Source organism: Populus nigra, chromosome 11 (assembly GCF_951802175.1).
Source record: "Populus nigra chromosome 11, ddPopNigr1.1, whole genome shotgun sequence".
NCBI classification, from domain to species: Eukaryota; Viridiplantae; Streptophyta; class Magnoliopsida; order Malpighiales; family Salicaceae; genus Populus; species Populus nigra.
Genome location: NC_084862.1, coordinates 2499615 through 2517026, shown reverse-complemented (window position 1 = coordinate 2517026; position 17412 = coordinate 2499615). Strand labels below are relative to the sequence as shown.

Here is a 17412-nt window from a genome sequence, read left to right as displayed (position 1 = left end):
AAAAAAAAAACCTTTTTTTTTTCGCTAAGCTTGCACAACAAACACACATTCACATACAAAGTTTCAACATAAAAAACGAACCATTACACCTTGAATAAATCAAAATCAGCTTCATTTTTCCAACTCATCGGAAAGTATTGATTTCCACCTTCGCTAACAAGGGGTTTAGAACTGTCATGTTCATTTTTCTTTACAGCTTCTTCTCTTTCTCTTTTTTTTTTTTAAAAACCCACTTTTTATTAAGAGAAATGAGCATGTAACAGCGGATATCACTCTGTTAGAGACTGATAAATTTATACTATAATAATGTTTTATGCATATATATATTCAGTGCAAACCGTTAGCGGTAGCGGTTTTAACAACAAACAAACCGTTATTGTTAACTACCTAAGATTTGGAGCCATATCTGTGCCAAGCACCAAGCTAATTTTGACGGAATCGCACATGCTCATTTCAGATGACATCTCCATGGCCAGACATTCCTTTAGCTCTCCCAAAATATCACTCATGTCGGGCCTTTGTGTTGAAGTCGGGGGCACGCAGGACAGTGTTATCTCCAGAGCTTTCCAAGCACAATTAGTGTTGAATTCACCTTTCAGCCTTGGATCGATAATGCTCCTGATATCCCCTCTTTCAACTAGAGGACTCACCCATTGAAGTATGTGAGTGTGGCCTTGATGGCCCCTTATTAAAGGCGGTTGACCGGTTATTAGCTCACACAGAAGAATACCGAAGCTGTAAACATCACTTTTCTTATTTAAGTTTCCTGATGCTCGAAATCTGCATACAGAATATAATGATAATTATGCTAGGAGAACAAACACTGTGAGAGAATATTAACATTAAATTTGAATACGTACTCAGGATCAATGTATCCGGGCGTGCCTGCAGGATCAGTTATGACATGTGAGTCTCCTTCAGTTGCGAAGGCTTTGGACAGCCCGAAATCAGCAATCTTGGCTTGAAGGTTTTCAGTTAATAAGATGTTGGATGATTTCAAATCTCTATGGACTATTGGCGGCCTGCAACCATTATGCAGATATTCCAAACCTGGGAGTTCGATAATGCCAGTTAATCCAACAGAGCTTGCAAAACAAAAATGAAGAAAAAATGACTCAGGCACTAGAGTCAGACCTTGTGCTGCGTCTACTGCAATTTGCAGCCTTTCCCTCCAATTCAACATATTTGTGCTATTTTCTGCAGCCACAGAAACACACTAATATCATAAATTAAACAATAAACTTTGCAATGTGATGAATACAACAGGAATTACATTTCATTAAACATAGAAGTTCATCAGTACTAGATGATTGTCAAACAACCATCTTAACCTAAAAACTTAAATTATTGGATGAGGTCCTAAGATATAATTTAAATTATTCTTTATTACACTGTCTCAAGTGAAAGTCGTTTGGACTTAAAACTTGCACAAACCTATATTATCTTGTCTTTAATTTTTATCGAATAGAATAGGGGTGTTGAGATTTAAACTCGTGACCGTTTGGTTATTAAGACTTTGATACCATGCCAAAAACTATTTTAACTTAAAAACTTAAATTACTAGGTTAAATCCCAAGATATGATTTATATTACATGTTAAGAATGATAAATTCATACAAATCTAAGTGAGAATTCTATATCTAAACTAGTTTGTGTCCAAAACAAATTGAAGAATTCTATGTTTCTGAGAGTAATTCTATAAATACCTAACAATTTCTCCTTCAAGTTCCCATTTGCCATGTATTCATAAACAAGTGCCATATTTTCATGCTCATTACAGTAACCAACCAGGGATACCAAGTTTCTGTGATGAACAATCATCAATAGTTCGACCTGCATTTGGAAACACTACTCTGTCATAGCTAAAAGAAAAATATTTGGTGCTTATGTCCTCTACAGGAAAGGAAAAAGCTAACTAATTTGTTACCTCCGCTAGAAATTCTTTATAACCTTGCCTTGAGGATTGAGAAAACAACTTGACAGCAACTTGACGGCCATCTTTTAGGTTGCCAAGATATACTTTTCCAAATCCTCCTTCTCCAATAATGGTTTGGAAATTATTGGTAATGCTAACTATTTCAGTGTATGTAAATGGTTGATTCTTTGATTTCAGTGACAATTCTTTTCTAGATAAGCCCACTAAAGAAGATAATGACACATTCAATCTCCCTGCAAAAGAAAATTTTGTTTTTTTTAAAGCGATAAATATTCCAATATTTTAACAGAGATACTAAAGTATGAAACAATATGTTATTGCTTACTGATCACATGCTGAATCGTATTCTCATCTGCTAACTTGCAGGTAGGAAATGAGGTATTGGGGGTGGCATCCAGATTAGAATTATCACATGATAGGTAATATAAAATTTGTTGGGTGCACATAATATGAATGATATATATATATACACACACACACACACACACACACACTGAAGTGCTTATATATAGGCTTTTAAGTTAAAGACATTGTATGATCATATATGTAAGCCATCAGATGATTTCACAAAAAACACAAAGCATCTTCTAAGCCAAAATTACTTTATGTTATTCACCTCAAAAGAGAGGAAAGAATACTACAAACATAAGTGAAAGAGAAAGAATTCACCTCTTTTCAACCTCCAGAAGATGGTTATAATGCTAAGGAGCACCGAAACTGATATGACAGATGCAATAACTGGAACACGAAAACTTCGCTTCTTGTTTTCACATGTATCCATCTTGCATAAATCCAGATTTCCTTCCAAACTTGCATTAAGTAAAATATTGTTAGATGTAACTGAGAATCAATGATTATATACCAGTAACAAATAACCCAATCAGAGTGAGAATGGTTAGCTTTAGAAAGTTAGCAAGATCACTATGAAATATACCAAAGAATTGTATCAGTTACGTAATTCCTTAAACTCGTACTAGCATGCAAAGGAAATGGATTTGCATAATCTATTTTCTGACTCCTCTTTGTTCCTTAACGTTTAATTTTAATTTATGAAAAATTAAAACAGCGTTCACTTCATATGTAAGAAAAGAAGTTAGAGAAGAACCAAAGGAGAATGATTGTTTAATTAAAAGATAAGTTGTAATCGTTGAAGATGATAACCGAACCTCAGCTGCAACTGTCCGCTGTTAGACTTTTCCTTGAGACTACGGGGAACTGCACCTGTGAGTTTGTTCCCGCTCAAATATCTGCAAATAGTAAAAACAAAGTCACCATTCACCATGGTAATCTTTGTAAAAACTTCATGTGGTAAATACCAGAGCATGTTAACTTACAGGATTGTAAGATCTGGCAGCTGCGCAAAAGCTTCTGGCACTGTCCCTGTCAATTCATTGTTTGATAAATCCCTGAAAAAAAATGTGAAAAAAAATAACGAACAATCACATTTTGTAAAGAAATAGATGACAAGAGTATTCAATAGTTGGGAAAAAATAGAGGTTATTCCTCCATTGATTTGAAGTTTGGACACCCATTTTTGCAACCTTGGTGGAGCCAGAATCCCAATCATTGGCTTGGAGGATTTCGTCCAGAAAAGATGCATATAGGAAGAGAGGTTATGCCTCAAGCTTATAAGATGCATGAGCCCTCCATACACCTCTAGCCAATTTCCATATGGTATATTCGTAACCTCACCTTCAAACTTCCATAAGACAATGTCTCATCATAGGACTGAGGTTCCCTCTAATTTCAAGGGTCTCGACCCAATAAACAATAGTTCTCTTCAAATAGAATGATGAATGTCTGAAGTTGGTAAGAAATTCTAGCAGTGACTGTCATTTCAGTGCTAGATATCTAGTAGCCATTGCCAAGGTAGTTTATTAGTATTAAAACCTGTTATAACTTGGTTATTAACACTTACAAGGATTGGATTGCTGTGAGGTTCAAGAGTGAAAGAGCTATATTCCCTGATAATTGACTTGAACTTAGATTCCTGCTCATAGTTAATTGTAAATGAGTAAGACGTTGAGATACTGAATGTCATATCTAAGTGGATGTTCTTCAAAAATAAATTCCAAAGAATATTCTTATAGTTATACTGAATTTAAGAGGGAACTCACAGCGAGATGATCCTTGGAGGATTATCATTGTTGCACTGCAAACCAGACCACGTAGTAAATGGCAAACATGGATCTCCTTGCCAGTCAACTCGATCTATTTTATATGCTTTCTTGATGGCCATGATTGCATCAACTATGATAATTTAGGTTAAAAAGGGTGAGAAGTGCATAGCTTTAGATTTATAAGAGAGAATCGCTATATACTGGGTAAAGGCCTATATATCCAAAAAAATCTCGAGCCCGCCTTTTTATGATGAATATATATATATAAAAAAAAAACTATCTCTATTAGCCATTAGGCTTTATCATTTGTATGGTGGCTATCAAACAATTATCATTTGTATGATTTTATAAGATTCCAATTGAAATTTCAGACTATAGGCTAATTGGTTAGATTCATGGTATCTATAAAGTTCGTGCAAATATTCTTTTCAACAAACTCCAACATGCTATCTAGGATCTTAGTGGCTATAATTAAATTGTCTTTATCATTGGACAAACTCTAAAAGAGGTGGCCAAATGTTTTTGTTGAAGTCAGACACTATTTCCTAGATCTTTTATTTTATGTATTTCTTATGTAAGACTTTAACTTTTCATGATAGCCATCCTCTAAATGGCTAGAATGTGTTTTAATAAATTTATGGATTATTATAAAAAAAAAATTGTTCTATAACATAGAAAGTCTTTCTTAAAATTTGCAAAGTTATTATGTGCTAATTTATTTTTAATTTAATTAGAAAAATCAAAATAATTATATTCAAAATCAACCATTGATCATTGAAACTTTCATGCCATATCAAAAACCACTTTAGAAATTTAAATTATTCGATAATATCCAATAAATCACTATACAATCTTAATAAAGAATAAGCATAAAATGTTCAAGATCTGTTTTTTGAAAGATAGAGAATTTAGGTTGGAAATCTTTGGAGAATCAAACCCCACAACATTTGGATACAAAAAGGTCTTAGATCAAATCATATGAACTTTAATATGGTAGTCAATTAACATCAGTGGTTGGTATTCTTTAATAACATTAATAGTTTTAGGCTCCTTTTATTTTTATGGTATGGTGTGGTGCGTTCTATGTTTTGTTTCAATCATAGATTTAAGTATTTAGTTAATCAACACATATCATAGTTTTATATAGACCCCACTAAAAACTCTCTTAAAAACTAAATGATGTTATTAGACCTACAATAACAAGTGATTTGAACAGTTACGTGTAGGTTAAATGAGGATATACTCTAGATAGATTATGTGGATGGCTTAGAAGATGTATTTATAGACTATTGAGATAGGTCTAGGTCCAAGAAGAGATCTGATAGCATCAAATCAGAATAACAGTTCAAAATGACCATAATTTTTAATCTGATCATTGAATCGCGGTTAAATTTTTACAAGAGATTCCAAAGGTTTTTTTCCTTTGAAGTTGTCTCTGTGTTGCTATGTGGATAGTCAAATTTTTAGATTTTGCAAATCTCGCCCCATGACCCTTGTTTTATCAGTTTTTATGATTTTTCTTATTTTTTTTGGATTTCATGCTATTTTTGAAATTGATGCTTCTTTCCTTTATAATTTTGGATTTTTATTTTTGTTTCCTTGATAGGGTAAGCTTTCTAATCTATTTAAGACTTATAAACTTCCTAAAAAGACAAACTTTATTAGAATTATTTTAGAGAATAAACTTATGAATTTAAGGTTTATATATATAACCCCTTTTGCACATAAATAAATTTTATGTTCTTTGTTTAGTTGTTGTTTTCAACTTCCGTCTACATCATTTAGTTAAGAAAAAACTACATATTATAACTTCTTTAAAAAAAAAAATTTCAAACTATAATCGCGTAAACATCTACAACACCAAATCACAATGGAGGAAACCTCTTTCAAAAAAACGAAGAAAGGAAAAGACAAGGCCAGCCATTGTTGTACTAGTAAGACAATCACCAAGTAATTTGCCATTATTTAGGCCCTAGCCCGAGGGATCAAAACGTAAAAATCCTTCAATCCAGTAGTCTAGCAATTCATTAATGACGATTATTATAGCATTCAACAGAATTGAAATAGAAAACATACCGTCTGTTTGGTTTGTCGGTGAATCAGGGAGTGGCCCTAGTTTGAAGATCTCAAAGGCATTTAGGATAGGTGGAAGGTCAGACCGCAACGTTGCATCAATAGAAAACCTAACTTGATCTTGTAATTTATATGGACCTATGGTCAATGGCTTCAAGTATTCAAGGGTAAAGAGCCCATAGTTTAAACCATTCAAAGTAATGGTGAATTCTCGTATTTCGCCTGGTGCAATCTGCTCGATTTCAGCAAAGTGAAAGAAGACAAGAAACTCAGAATTCTCTGTATACCGTGTATAGTTGTAGCTCAATGAATTAAGGCCATTTCGAGGTTGAACCGCTGTTCTCAAGACTTCGACTGGTAGACGGCAGGGATTATCACTGCCCTGGATATCAATATTTGTTTCGGTGCTAATTGACACTGAATCGTTGAGGTTGACGTCAAACTGCCAGATGCGATCATACACGTCATCTTCGTACCTAAATGCATGTGAGAAACAATAACACAAGTATTAACTAATGTAGTGATATTCTCATTCTCCAAAATTGCTATTTCTTGATGTTCATTGATTCTAAGCACTATTAAAAAAATATTCACATCCGAGTAATTAAAGAAAAAACAACTAATAAAGATTTAATGATCAAGAATCTATCAACGTGAAGTATATAATTTAAAAATATTTTATGCATCCTCAAGGGGGAGAAAACAAAAGAAAAAACACATCATTTGGCACAAATGATGAGCTGTAGTAAGATTAATTAAGATATACTTCTTATGAATAGATTCAGTTTTTGTCGAACTTAATTTTAGATCAAATCAGCTGGAGTTGCACTAAAAAATGGAAGAGATTTGCTAGCTATCCCTCGCCAACGACTGTTCAACTTGCTGCCCAAGATTAAAAGTAATAAATTTACTTTCAGAATTATTGACTTGGGGGAAGATTCTGGATAAGGGTTGAGAAAGTTAGCTCCAAAAAATCATGGTTTAGAAGTGGAAGAGAAACAAGAAAAACAAAAACAAAACATCGATCTTTCAATGTCTACAAATGATAATCATTCTAAAAACCATAATAAAATACAATATCCCCTAAGGTATATAGTGAAATTATAGATATTTATCCAAAAGATTGTATATATATATTTTACATAAATGTCCTCCTTATATTAAAAAAAATTACTGTAAAACGCTCATTAAATTCTCAAGCTTTTTTAAACGGTACCTATGATGAGAATTTTTATCATATCTGATGCATGATGTGGCACATGCATGATTTTGTTAAAAACGATAATAGGGACAATTAATTTACCTCGTGGAGCTTTGGGTTTGATGGCCGCCAAGGTCAGCTTGCACCCTAGGAAGCAACGATCCATTCATACTTCTATACGGAGAATCATTCATGAACCGTAAATCCAATCCATTGATGAAAGGAACTCCGGAACCCGTATTTACGAGACACACATAAATGGTATCAGTTATTGAATAATGAATAATATCGTAATATGTCGTAAACATATCTTCGACATTAATATCCACTGTTGCCCAACGGTTTACCCCGAGGTATAGATCAAACATTTGAGTTTTATTCTTAGAATCGTAATTTCCATAGTAGAAGAAAGCTCTGACGTAATAGTTTTGGTTCTTACCCTGTCTAGGTTTCAACGTATAACAATTCCTTTTACCTTCAGGAAAGGTTCTCACGCTATTCTTGAAACGAGTCTGCAAGTTATACTCTGGTGCTACGATCATATTCTTGCCCGTACTAATGAAATCTTTGTCGGTTTTGTAAGATATTCCAGTATTCCTATCCAGATAATCTTCCTCCGCCCCACAATCAATGCTGATGAAACCTTCAGAATTTTGGTTAGAAGAAAAAACCAAACGATTAGACTGATTATCTCCAACATATTGTTAGTAATTGCCATTTTTTTCTTAATAAGCCAAATATTCATTAAACCATGAAGAGGCAACGCACCAACTTGAAGATCAGGACAGAAAATAAGAGCAAGGAATTATTGAAAAATGCAGACCAAGAACTTGAAAAAGAAATTTTATGTAGTAGCAATCGATCCATACGTTCATGAGTTTAATTATAAGAACCTTTTTCTTTTTTTGGATGATTCATGGGGAAGCAGGAAAATTCTAGGGCATTAAACAATCACTAGCATTTAATTACTATTTCAGAATAAACAAATGTTGGAGACAGATAAGATACATTTTCCTGTACTTTATGATTTTAAAAATATAAAAATTCACTTCAAAACTAAGCCAAAAAATATCGGTTCGGTTATTTTAGAATAAAAACCGATTCAAATTAGTTTGGTTTATGTTTCGGTTTGATTTTTTTTATTTCAGGTTTATAAAACAGAATCGATCGGTTTTTTAAAAATTTTAATCAGTTTAATCATTTTTTTTCACGGTTCAATTTTTTCGACTATTTATTTTTTAATTTTCTCAATTTAATCGTTTTTTTAATTTTTTTTACTCATCTCTACTATAAAGTTACCTGTGAAGGAAAATGCACACACATCTATGTCTAAACAGCTATGTTGCAATATCATAGTTGGAAAAATCAATATGGAGTAAGGCTTGCGTTACACACAAGAATTGTTAATCTAGTTAACCTTTTAAAAATTAAAAATTAAAATAATATCATTTTAACAAAAAAAAATTAATGAATTTTAGCACGAGTTTCAACCAAACTTATCATGGTTTCACCAAGTTCTATATTAAAAATCAGTAAAATATATATATATATGGAGCTACATGTTGCAATTTTGATGTGATTCAAGTAGGGTGAAATCCTCACACACCATGTAATTTCATTATCAGTGGTCCACAATAATTTATGTCTGGAGCTGCAATAAAATCCTCACACCACTTAACTTTTTTATAATTTTTTATTTATTACTAGTTACTGATTAATATTTTTGATTTTATATATTAGGAATTTCTTATATGTTTAATTAAAGCTTTATTACTCTTTGAGATCAAATATGTCTCTTTTATGGGTCAGATTCCCTTCGTTACAATTATAGGATCTTGATCATTTTTCTAGATTCTAATGTTTTTCCTTTTTTAAGAAAGAAAATATATTAGTTTTGACTTTATATTAAAAAAATGTGTTGAAAAAGCTTCCCTATTATTTTTTTATGATGAAAGAAAATCTAACCCACAAGAATCATGGGTCATATATATATAGATAGTCAATACACTAATGCACAAGCTACTTCTGGGAAACGAACTTTGCTTTAATAGCAATTCAGAGACATGGGCCAACTCTCTCAGAAAAGAACTAATAGGCCACTTGAAAGATGATCTCACCAACTTAAACTTGGAAGATGATTGTAAAGGATGTATGATATTTAATTTTGAATGAAATTCAAATCCATGATTTATTTACAACTCAAATTTAAAGTTTCGAGTAATTAGAGAAAAAAAATCAACCATGGACACGCGTTGCTTGTATAATACAAATAATTAGTTTAGACTTGGAACTTAAGCATAATTTTTTTACCATGCAGGGTGTGGGTAATTTGGCTAGGAGAAACTATGCGAAAAAAAAAACTTAGCACAAATCAAATTACAACAATTTGATGAACCAGTATTCTAGTCTTAAAGCTAGCAGAAGTACCTGAGTTTTCTGTAGCAAGCTTTCTTTTTTTATGCTGTTCGGTATTTTTGGCAGCTAGCTTTGAGTTCCGAAACGTAGCTGAGAGCAAAAGGAGGATCACCCATACTTTTGTATAAGAAAGCAGTATTTGCCCACCATCCATCTTAGTCTTTGTTCTGGCGATTTCAGTTTGCGTTGTGAGCTAACAATGCAATTTGAAGAGTAAAGCAAATTTGGTATCTGAGAATATGTAGCGCAAAGTTAAATATTATGAATATTCGTACTGCACAGTTTGTGAGTGATGAAAACGCCAACAAGTCTTTAATATGGACAGCTTGTGCAGCCAGCACCGACGACTCCAAGACTTCAAAGGCATTAGTATAATTTTTACTCCCAGCAATTGATATGTCACGCTAAGTTAAAAAAAATAGTAAATATTGTAGACATATAAGTTGGGTAAAGAGTAAATATTTTTGGAGCCGAAACGTTTTTACATAAAATAAAATTAAATGCACAATCTGCAAACTATCAAATTAATATAAAAACAAAATAAATATAGGATATACAAGTTGGGTTAGATAATTTGGGTTCCAAAAATCTGGAGATGTCATCCAACCTGTGATATCATTCTTAGATTTATTTCATCAACTGTTATTTGTAATATCTTTATTATGTAACTTTGATGGATTGGGAATTATAAGAAAATGCAAGTTTTATAAATTTAAGGGTTTTTTGAACACCTCTACTGTGTTAGGTAATGCTTTTACGTCAGATTGTAAGTGACAAAGGATCATGAAAAGATTAATATCGATCTTTCAAAGGTTGGTGAAAGAGCTGGGAGATTGGGACACGAGGTTAGACTTTCACAAACACTTGTAATATAAGTTTCTTGTCAGGCTCAAGGACCGTAAGATGGTTAATTGTCACAAATATAGGAGGAAAGCCTCTGAGGCTATGTTGTTTGTATTTGCAAGGATGCTGTAAGAGATTACCAGAGGTTGGAAAAGGAAATGTGAGCATCCATGTTATACCTCTTTACCAATTCATCCTCGTTCCAACAAGATATATATATATATATATATATATATATATATATATATATATATATATATATATATATATATATATATATATATATTTTTTATGCTCGTTCCAACAAGATATTTGAGTATAATGTAGGTAGAAAGAATAAAAAATTCTTATTTTTTTTGGTAACAAAAAAAAAATAAGAGTCGTCATTTAATATTTTGGTTACTAGAAACTTTAACTGGTCTTATAATTTGAGTGATGGGACTTATCGTGTAAAGAGAATACATTAACACCCATAATACACTTTACCTAAGGTAAATTGTATTGTTTATTTATTTGATATAAACTAAGAAAATATTGTATTTCCTAACTATTAGTTTGTTTAAAATTGAAAACAAGTTCTCCTTAGTCAAAAGATTTGTATCCTATATGGTTAAAAATATAATCATTCTAATACCAAAATAAAAATAAAAAAAATTATTTTTTAATTTAATATCGATAATATATCTTATATAAATATAAATTCATAAACCTGCATATTAAAAAAGAATAAATTTATTATAAAATTCATGCAATATTTCTTAAAACATGTCAAAGTGTGTATATACATCATATTTAAAAAAAAATCTAAAAACAAATGCTCAAATAATTTTAGAATTTTTGATCATATACAACTAAAATGTATATATACATCGTATTGTTTCATCGGTAAGAGATATTTTGGATTAGCTTTACGTCAACTAAGATCAAATTTTCTTTCTGAATGCATGTTCCACATTGATCCAAAGTGTTTAGAAAGATTTTATAACTTTTTTCTTGATGTTAACTCTTAAGAAATCAAGAAAAAGAAATCATCCTCCCTTAACCCTTAGCCACCAAGACACATTTTCAATCACACTCAAAGTGGACCAATAGGCAATAGGCTCCATATCATTACCATTCGAGTGTCCAAAGAAAGCTGCATTGCACAAAGAAATGAGAGAGAGAGCAGGAAGGCCCAGAAAAAGACATTCAAGTTTGCATTTTGCTAGGAGCGATACTTCTTGACATGATTTCCCTCTTCAATGCCTGGTATTGAAAGGACTAAAGAAGGGAAATGCCAGGAGCATTAGCCTGTTTTCCCTAGACCAAATCACAGCACTTGGCGTACCATGCCATTCAGTCACTGGATCTATTTGAAGAATGGAGTTAACAAGTCAAAAGGTCTTAAGATTTAAAGAAAATATGAAAAGCCTCTACTTGATGGAACAAAAGAAGGGTGGAGCTGGTTCCATGCCATGTTCTAATGAACTGTACTCTTCAAACCATGCATTGACAAATTTGCAGGGTTGGTCTTCCACCAGCACTTTCAGAAAGCAAATCCTTTCAAAGGATTTATGTTACCCTCCTCTATAAGAATTTCACAAAAAGTAACCAAGAATACACAACTAGGAGATAACTTTTATTCAAAATTCACAAAAAAAAACAACTTGAGAACATAAAAAAGTTTAACCCTTTCAAAGGATTTATGTTACCCTCCTCTATAAGAATTTCTTCATATTGGAAATTAGTGTGGTTTTGGGCACAGAACCAATAATTGCATCTTTCTTCTCCCCGTTTTTGAAGATCATGATTGTCGGGATGCTTCGAATTCCATACTTGGTTGTGGTAGAAGGACTTTCATCAGTATTCAATTTGAAGCACTTGAGCTTTCCATCATATTCGGTAGATAGTTCAGCAATTACTGGATGGATTATCCGGCAGGGTCCACACCACGGAGCCCAAAACTCAACCAGCACGGGCCCATCAGCCTCGATGATGAGCGACTGCCATGTTTCATCCGTCACTGCAGGAACTGAAATTTTGAAATTCAAGGAAAGATGTCAATTTTCACTGTGATGTAGAGAACTCATTTGGAGTGCATTGTAAGAAAGAATAACAGCAACAACATGATTAGAATTGGAGTGGGGTAAATAGAATTAGAGATTAGTGGCATAAATATTCGACTTATTTCAAGGGGAAGTAGCAACATGTAGAGGTAATTAAAATTCTAACCTGGAAGTTTTTCCTGCATAAAGGTCCGTAAAGATTTTTCATAAAAATGTTAACTGCTTTGAGAGATATCTCAATAGAATAAATAAAATACAACTAAAAACAGTAGCATAATAGTCAGTTTCACAGCAATCACCTTTCCTCCTTCCTCAAAGACTTTGTTTAGCTGGTGAACTTGTTTAACATTTTCATTCATTTCATTTCCAAATTAAACCATTTAGCTTCTTCCCACTCTACAAGAAAATATATCATCCTGTCCCTTACCATGGTTTGAAAGATAAAGAGAGCTCTGAAATGCAAGGGCAGAATAGGTGACGAAAGACTCAATCAGTTTAGCTCCTTATATGACCAATTATTGGCAATTATATTTTAGAAGGATGACTGGAGGATATTCAGAAGGTTTTAATATGTCAGAAGTTATGGAATGTAGAAGTAAAAGGCCAGTTTTTTTGAGGTACTCTCAGACCAACACCAAATCAGAGAATCAGATGCTGTTGCTTCACTCAGTTGATACACCAATATCCCCAAGAAAAAAGAGTCCATATAAGGAGATAAACAAGCCCAATTATTCATAGTACTTTGAGCAAACAACAACAACTAGGAGGATACGATAGACAAATAATACAACCAGGTTAAATAACATTTTTCCATCAGCAGATAACCATCAGTAAATGAAGATAATTCAAGGGATCATAAAATAAATAACCATACAGGGGATGATCTGGAGAGCACGAGCATAATCAGTGCATAATCAGTGCCGTGAGTCACTTAGGGAATTGAGGGTACTAATGCACTGAGAATTTGGGCTAGTTTGAGACCTAAATAGATATCTGCAAAATGCAGGCCATAATCCAGTATTTCATAACCTTTGTGTGATATTGCAACCCAAACTAAGCCTTAAAGACACATGAGAAGTCCAGTCCCAGACTGGCCAGTTGAAGAGTTTTTTCATTTCAAGCATGAACTTGTTCCAAATATTCACTTTATACTGCCATTAGAATGTCATGCAGGATTCTCAACCATGATCAAACTTGATTTTTCTAGGCTAGTGACCAAGCATGAGTTTGTCAAGCTAAATAAAGTTTCAAAGCAGTAGCTAAGTTAGCAATACAAAGTTCACGGGGCTCATAGAAATATCAACCAGAAAATAAAATTCCAAATATCAGGCCACAGTGCAGTGTTTCTAGATTTGAATGGATAACTAGATAAGAAGAGGTGACTTATGCTTTCATCGAAACATAACGCAGGAACTCTAAAATCATATTTAATGGAGACGAACAAAAATTCTCAAGGATGATTCCATAAAATTTTGAGGAATACATTTGAGACGAAATTTAACTTGAAAAGATTTTTTGTTTCAATGGTGGTTAGATATGCTATGAACGAAGGGAAAATCAAGACAATTTAATAAGAAGTTTCTTGTCTTTGGTTGTTATGCTTCTCACATTGGTTTCTCTAACCATACCTAATCAAGTGAAGAAGTATCAATTTATTGAAAAGTGTATGAAATTTGCAGTTACCCGCATTCCTAAGCATCTAAACTTGAAACATTTGGAGACACAAAATCATCCAAAATGGAAACAAAATTACTAGGAGACCTTCCTGGATTTGATGAAATCACAAGTAAACACCCCACAGCAGTTTGGATGTATACAGCCTATAAGTGCATAAATTCAGCGAGGATTTTATTTTAGGCTCGTCTTTTTAAAAGATAAAAAAAAAATACTGAGAAGGTGACACCCACATAAATGTTTCGTCATTTACTTGAGAAAAAGACAGGTGGTTTTGTTCTTTTTGAATCCTCTGAACCCTAGAGAACAGAAATACCAATTTCAAAAAGACTAGGAAAACAAAAATTGCAGGATTCTCAGCAAATTGGAAGATACATAAGAAAAAACAAATGAACATCTTTTTTTTCCAAAAGAAGAAAATCAACTTCAAGCACGTTAAACAACTAATATAAGTTTCTGCCATCTAATCGCAATGAATCTCAGAAATTTATTCCATCAACAGAGTACTTCTCTTTAGGATCCAGACAACCTCCTAGTCTTTGACAAAGGAAGTGACACAGCTCATTTTCAACATTCACGATCTTCCCTATTCCAAAACTCACACCTTCCCTCTATCATGCAAGCTCCACCACCCCTGCCCTCTCCTCTCCCAACTGCAAATTTCACTAACAAAAGAAATTGTCCCTTCTTCAGGCCTGAAACTCTGATACTTGCAAAATACTGCAAGATTGCAAACCAGATAATTGATAAATTCAAACTTTTACATTGTAGTGCATTGCTCGCACATGCATTCTCCACGCACCATCAATTACAACCACCCATTCCTCTTCAGATTTTTCTCACGCTTGACATAAGGTTCATTCTTCTATTTGATGATCATGAAGGTCACTTTAACATTCTCCAATGCAATTATTGTTTTTAGAATTGCAATTTCAGTTCTTAATTCCTTAAACCCCATTTTCGAATATCAGTCCCTAATCCCTCCTGTCTGATCAATTTTGTTTCTTGATGATAAAGAGCATCTAGAAAAGCCCTAATACACACTAAAAAACGGTTTCAATCTCCTGTTTAGATGATAATAGAGATCTCTTCTTAACATTCTCAAATGCAACACTTACTTGAACCCTCCTTTGGGTAATATTACTCCTCCTCCCCAATCAAAGATCATATCTTGGGCATCTAGAAAAACTCTAATTTGCTTAAACCCCATTACAAACTAGATTAGTTCTTCAAAAAGTTACTGTTGTTTATCAGTGATTCAATCTTGTTTTTAATATTGTTTATCGGTGATTTATTCATGTTTATAATCACACCTTCTGAAAATCACACCTCTCTACCACACAAACTCCACCACCCCTCCCCTCTCTCAACTGCAAATTTCACTTTAAAAAAAAAAAAGTCCCTTCTTCTTCAGGCCTGAAACTCTGGTACTTGCAAAACGCTGCAAGATTGCAAACCAGATAATTGATAAATTCAAGCTTTAACATTGTAGTGCATTGCTTGCATATGCATTCTCCACCTGCTATAAATTACAACCACCCGTTCCTCTTCAGATTTTTCTCACACTCAACATAAGTGTGAATCTCCTATTTTGATAATCATGAAGGTCTCTTTAACATTCTCCAATGCAATTTTGGTTTTTAGAGTTGCAATTTCAGTACTAAATTCCTTAAACTCCATTTTCGAATATCAGTCCCTAATCCCTCCTAGCGAATCAATTTCGTTACATCTAGAAAAGCCCTAACACACACTAAAAATTAGGTTTCAATCTCCTGTTCATATGATAGTACAGCTCTCTTCTTAACACTCTCAAATGCAACTCTTACTTGAACCCTACTCTGGGTAATATTGGTCCTCCTTCCCAATCAAAGATCATATCTTGGACATCTAGAAAAACTCTAATTTGCTTAAACCCCATTTACAAACTAGATTAGATCTTTGAAAATTTACTGTTCTTTATCAGTGATTTAATCTTGTTTTTAATATTGTTTATCGGTGATTTATCCATGTTTATAATCAAGGGCGATCAAATAAGACTCGAAATCTTGAGCTAAAGAGACTCTCTTGGTGCAATAATCGAAATATGAGATAGCACAAGATCACAAACAATGAATCAAACAAAAGCATAAGAACTAAAATAAACAAGACCAAATAACAAAACCCAAAATTAGAAATCAATTAACAAATAAAAACTTACTATCAACAAAAGTCTCATGAGCTTCAGACACAATACGAGAAAAAACCTTAGGATTTCTCCTCGTACCAATCGAAACCAACGAAGTTGACAATTTTGAACCCATTTGGATCCTCAATCCTCTGAACTCCGCAAAGGAAGCTATTCCACAACGGCGGCTGGATAAAGGAAGCACACCTGGGAGCTGAGGTGACGGCACCATCATCATAGGCGGGGGATTAAGGAGGGAGCATTTTAGGCGTGAAGAGTAAGAGGATAAAGCCATCGATGAGTCCATTTTGAAAGCTTTTTGTTGAAAGTTGGGTTTGCCTTGTGTCTTTGGTTTGGAGAGGAGGAAGAAGAAGAAGAAGGTGGCACGACAAAGCTTTGAAAGTGGGCAGAGATGCTATGATTTCTCTCTGTTATTAACGAATAATGTCAGTTTCTACTTGTACTGTGTTTGTGAATGTGTTCGAAATTGAGATTGAGAATAGATATAACACAATTATAAACCTTAACTATACATACATTTTTTGTTTTTATAAAATTTGATTTTTAAAAAATTAATTTTTTTATATTTTTTATTATTTTAATAATATGATAATATAATGTTAATATAAATTTTAAAAAGTATTATTTTAATATATTTTCAAGTAAAACATATTTTAAAAAATAATTATTACTACAATCCCAAATATTTTAATATTATTACAACACAAAATCTTTAAAATTTGCTTTTGGTTTGTGCTTAGGAAGATGGAGCGGGTTTGGGGTGTTTAAAAGTATAATAATTATTATTTTTTAAAGTTTTTTTTATTTAAAAATATATTAAAATAATATTTAAAAAAAAATTTGATCAGCACATCAAAATAATCTAAAAATAAAAAAAAAATTAATTTAAAATAAGAAAAAAAATAAAAAAAATAATTTTT

The 17412-nt window shown here is 32.8% G+C and overlaps 2 protein-coding genes across 2 annotated transcripts; both read right to left on the bottom strand.

Moving 5' to 3' along the window:
• Nucleotides 1-282: 282 nt before the first annotated feature.
• LOC133668650 (putative leucine-rich repeat receptor-like serine/threonine-protein kinase At2g19230) lies at nt 283-9914 on the bottom strand. Its single transcript, XM_062088599.1, has 13 exons — nt 9758-9914; nt 7433-7973; nt 6133-6605; nt 4054-4186; nt 3855-3926; nt 3271-3342; nt 3103-3183; nt 2606-2745; nt 1928-2169; nt 1707-1833; nt 1135-1197; nt 861-1050; nt 283-780 (listed from the first exon to the last, which is right to left on the bottom strand). The coding sequence occupies exons 1-13, from the start codon at nt 9897-9899 to the stop codon at nt 384-386; spliced, it is 2673 nt and encodes an 890-aa protein (XP_061944583.1). The 5' UTR covers nt 9900-9914; the 3' UTR covers nt 283-383.
• Nucleotides 9915-12111: 2197 nt separating this feature from the next.
• Nucleotides 12112-16961, bottom strand: LOC133706382 (uncharacterized). The gene is made up of 2 exons (XM_062131909.1): nt 16505-16961; nt 12112-12599 (listed from the first exon to the last, which is right to left on the bottom strand). The coding sequence occupies exons 1-2, from the start codon at nt 16776-16778 to the stop codon at nt 12286-12288; spliced, it is 588 nt and encodes a 195-aa protein (XP_061987893.1). The 5' UTR covers nt 16779-16961; the 3' UTR covers nt 12112-12285.
• Nucleotides 16962-17412: the final 451 nt, after the last annotated feature.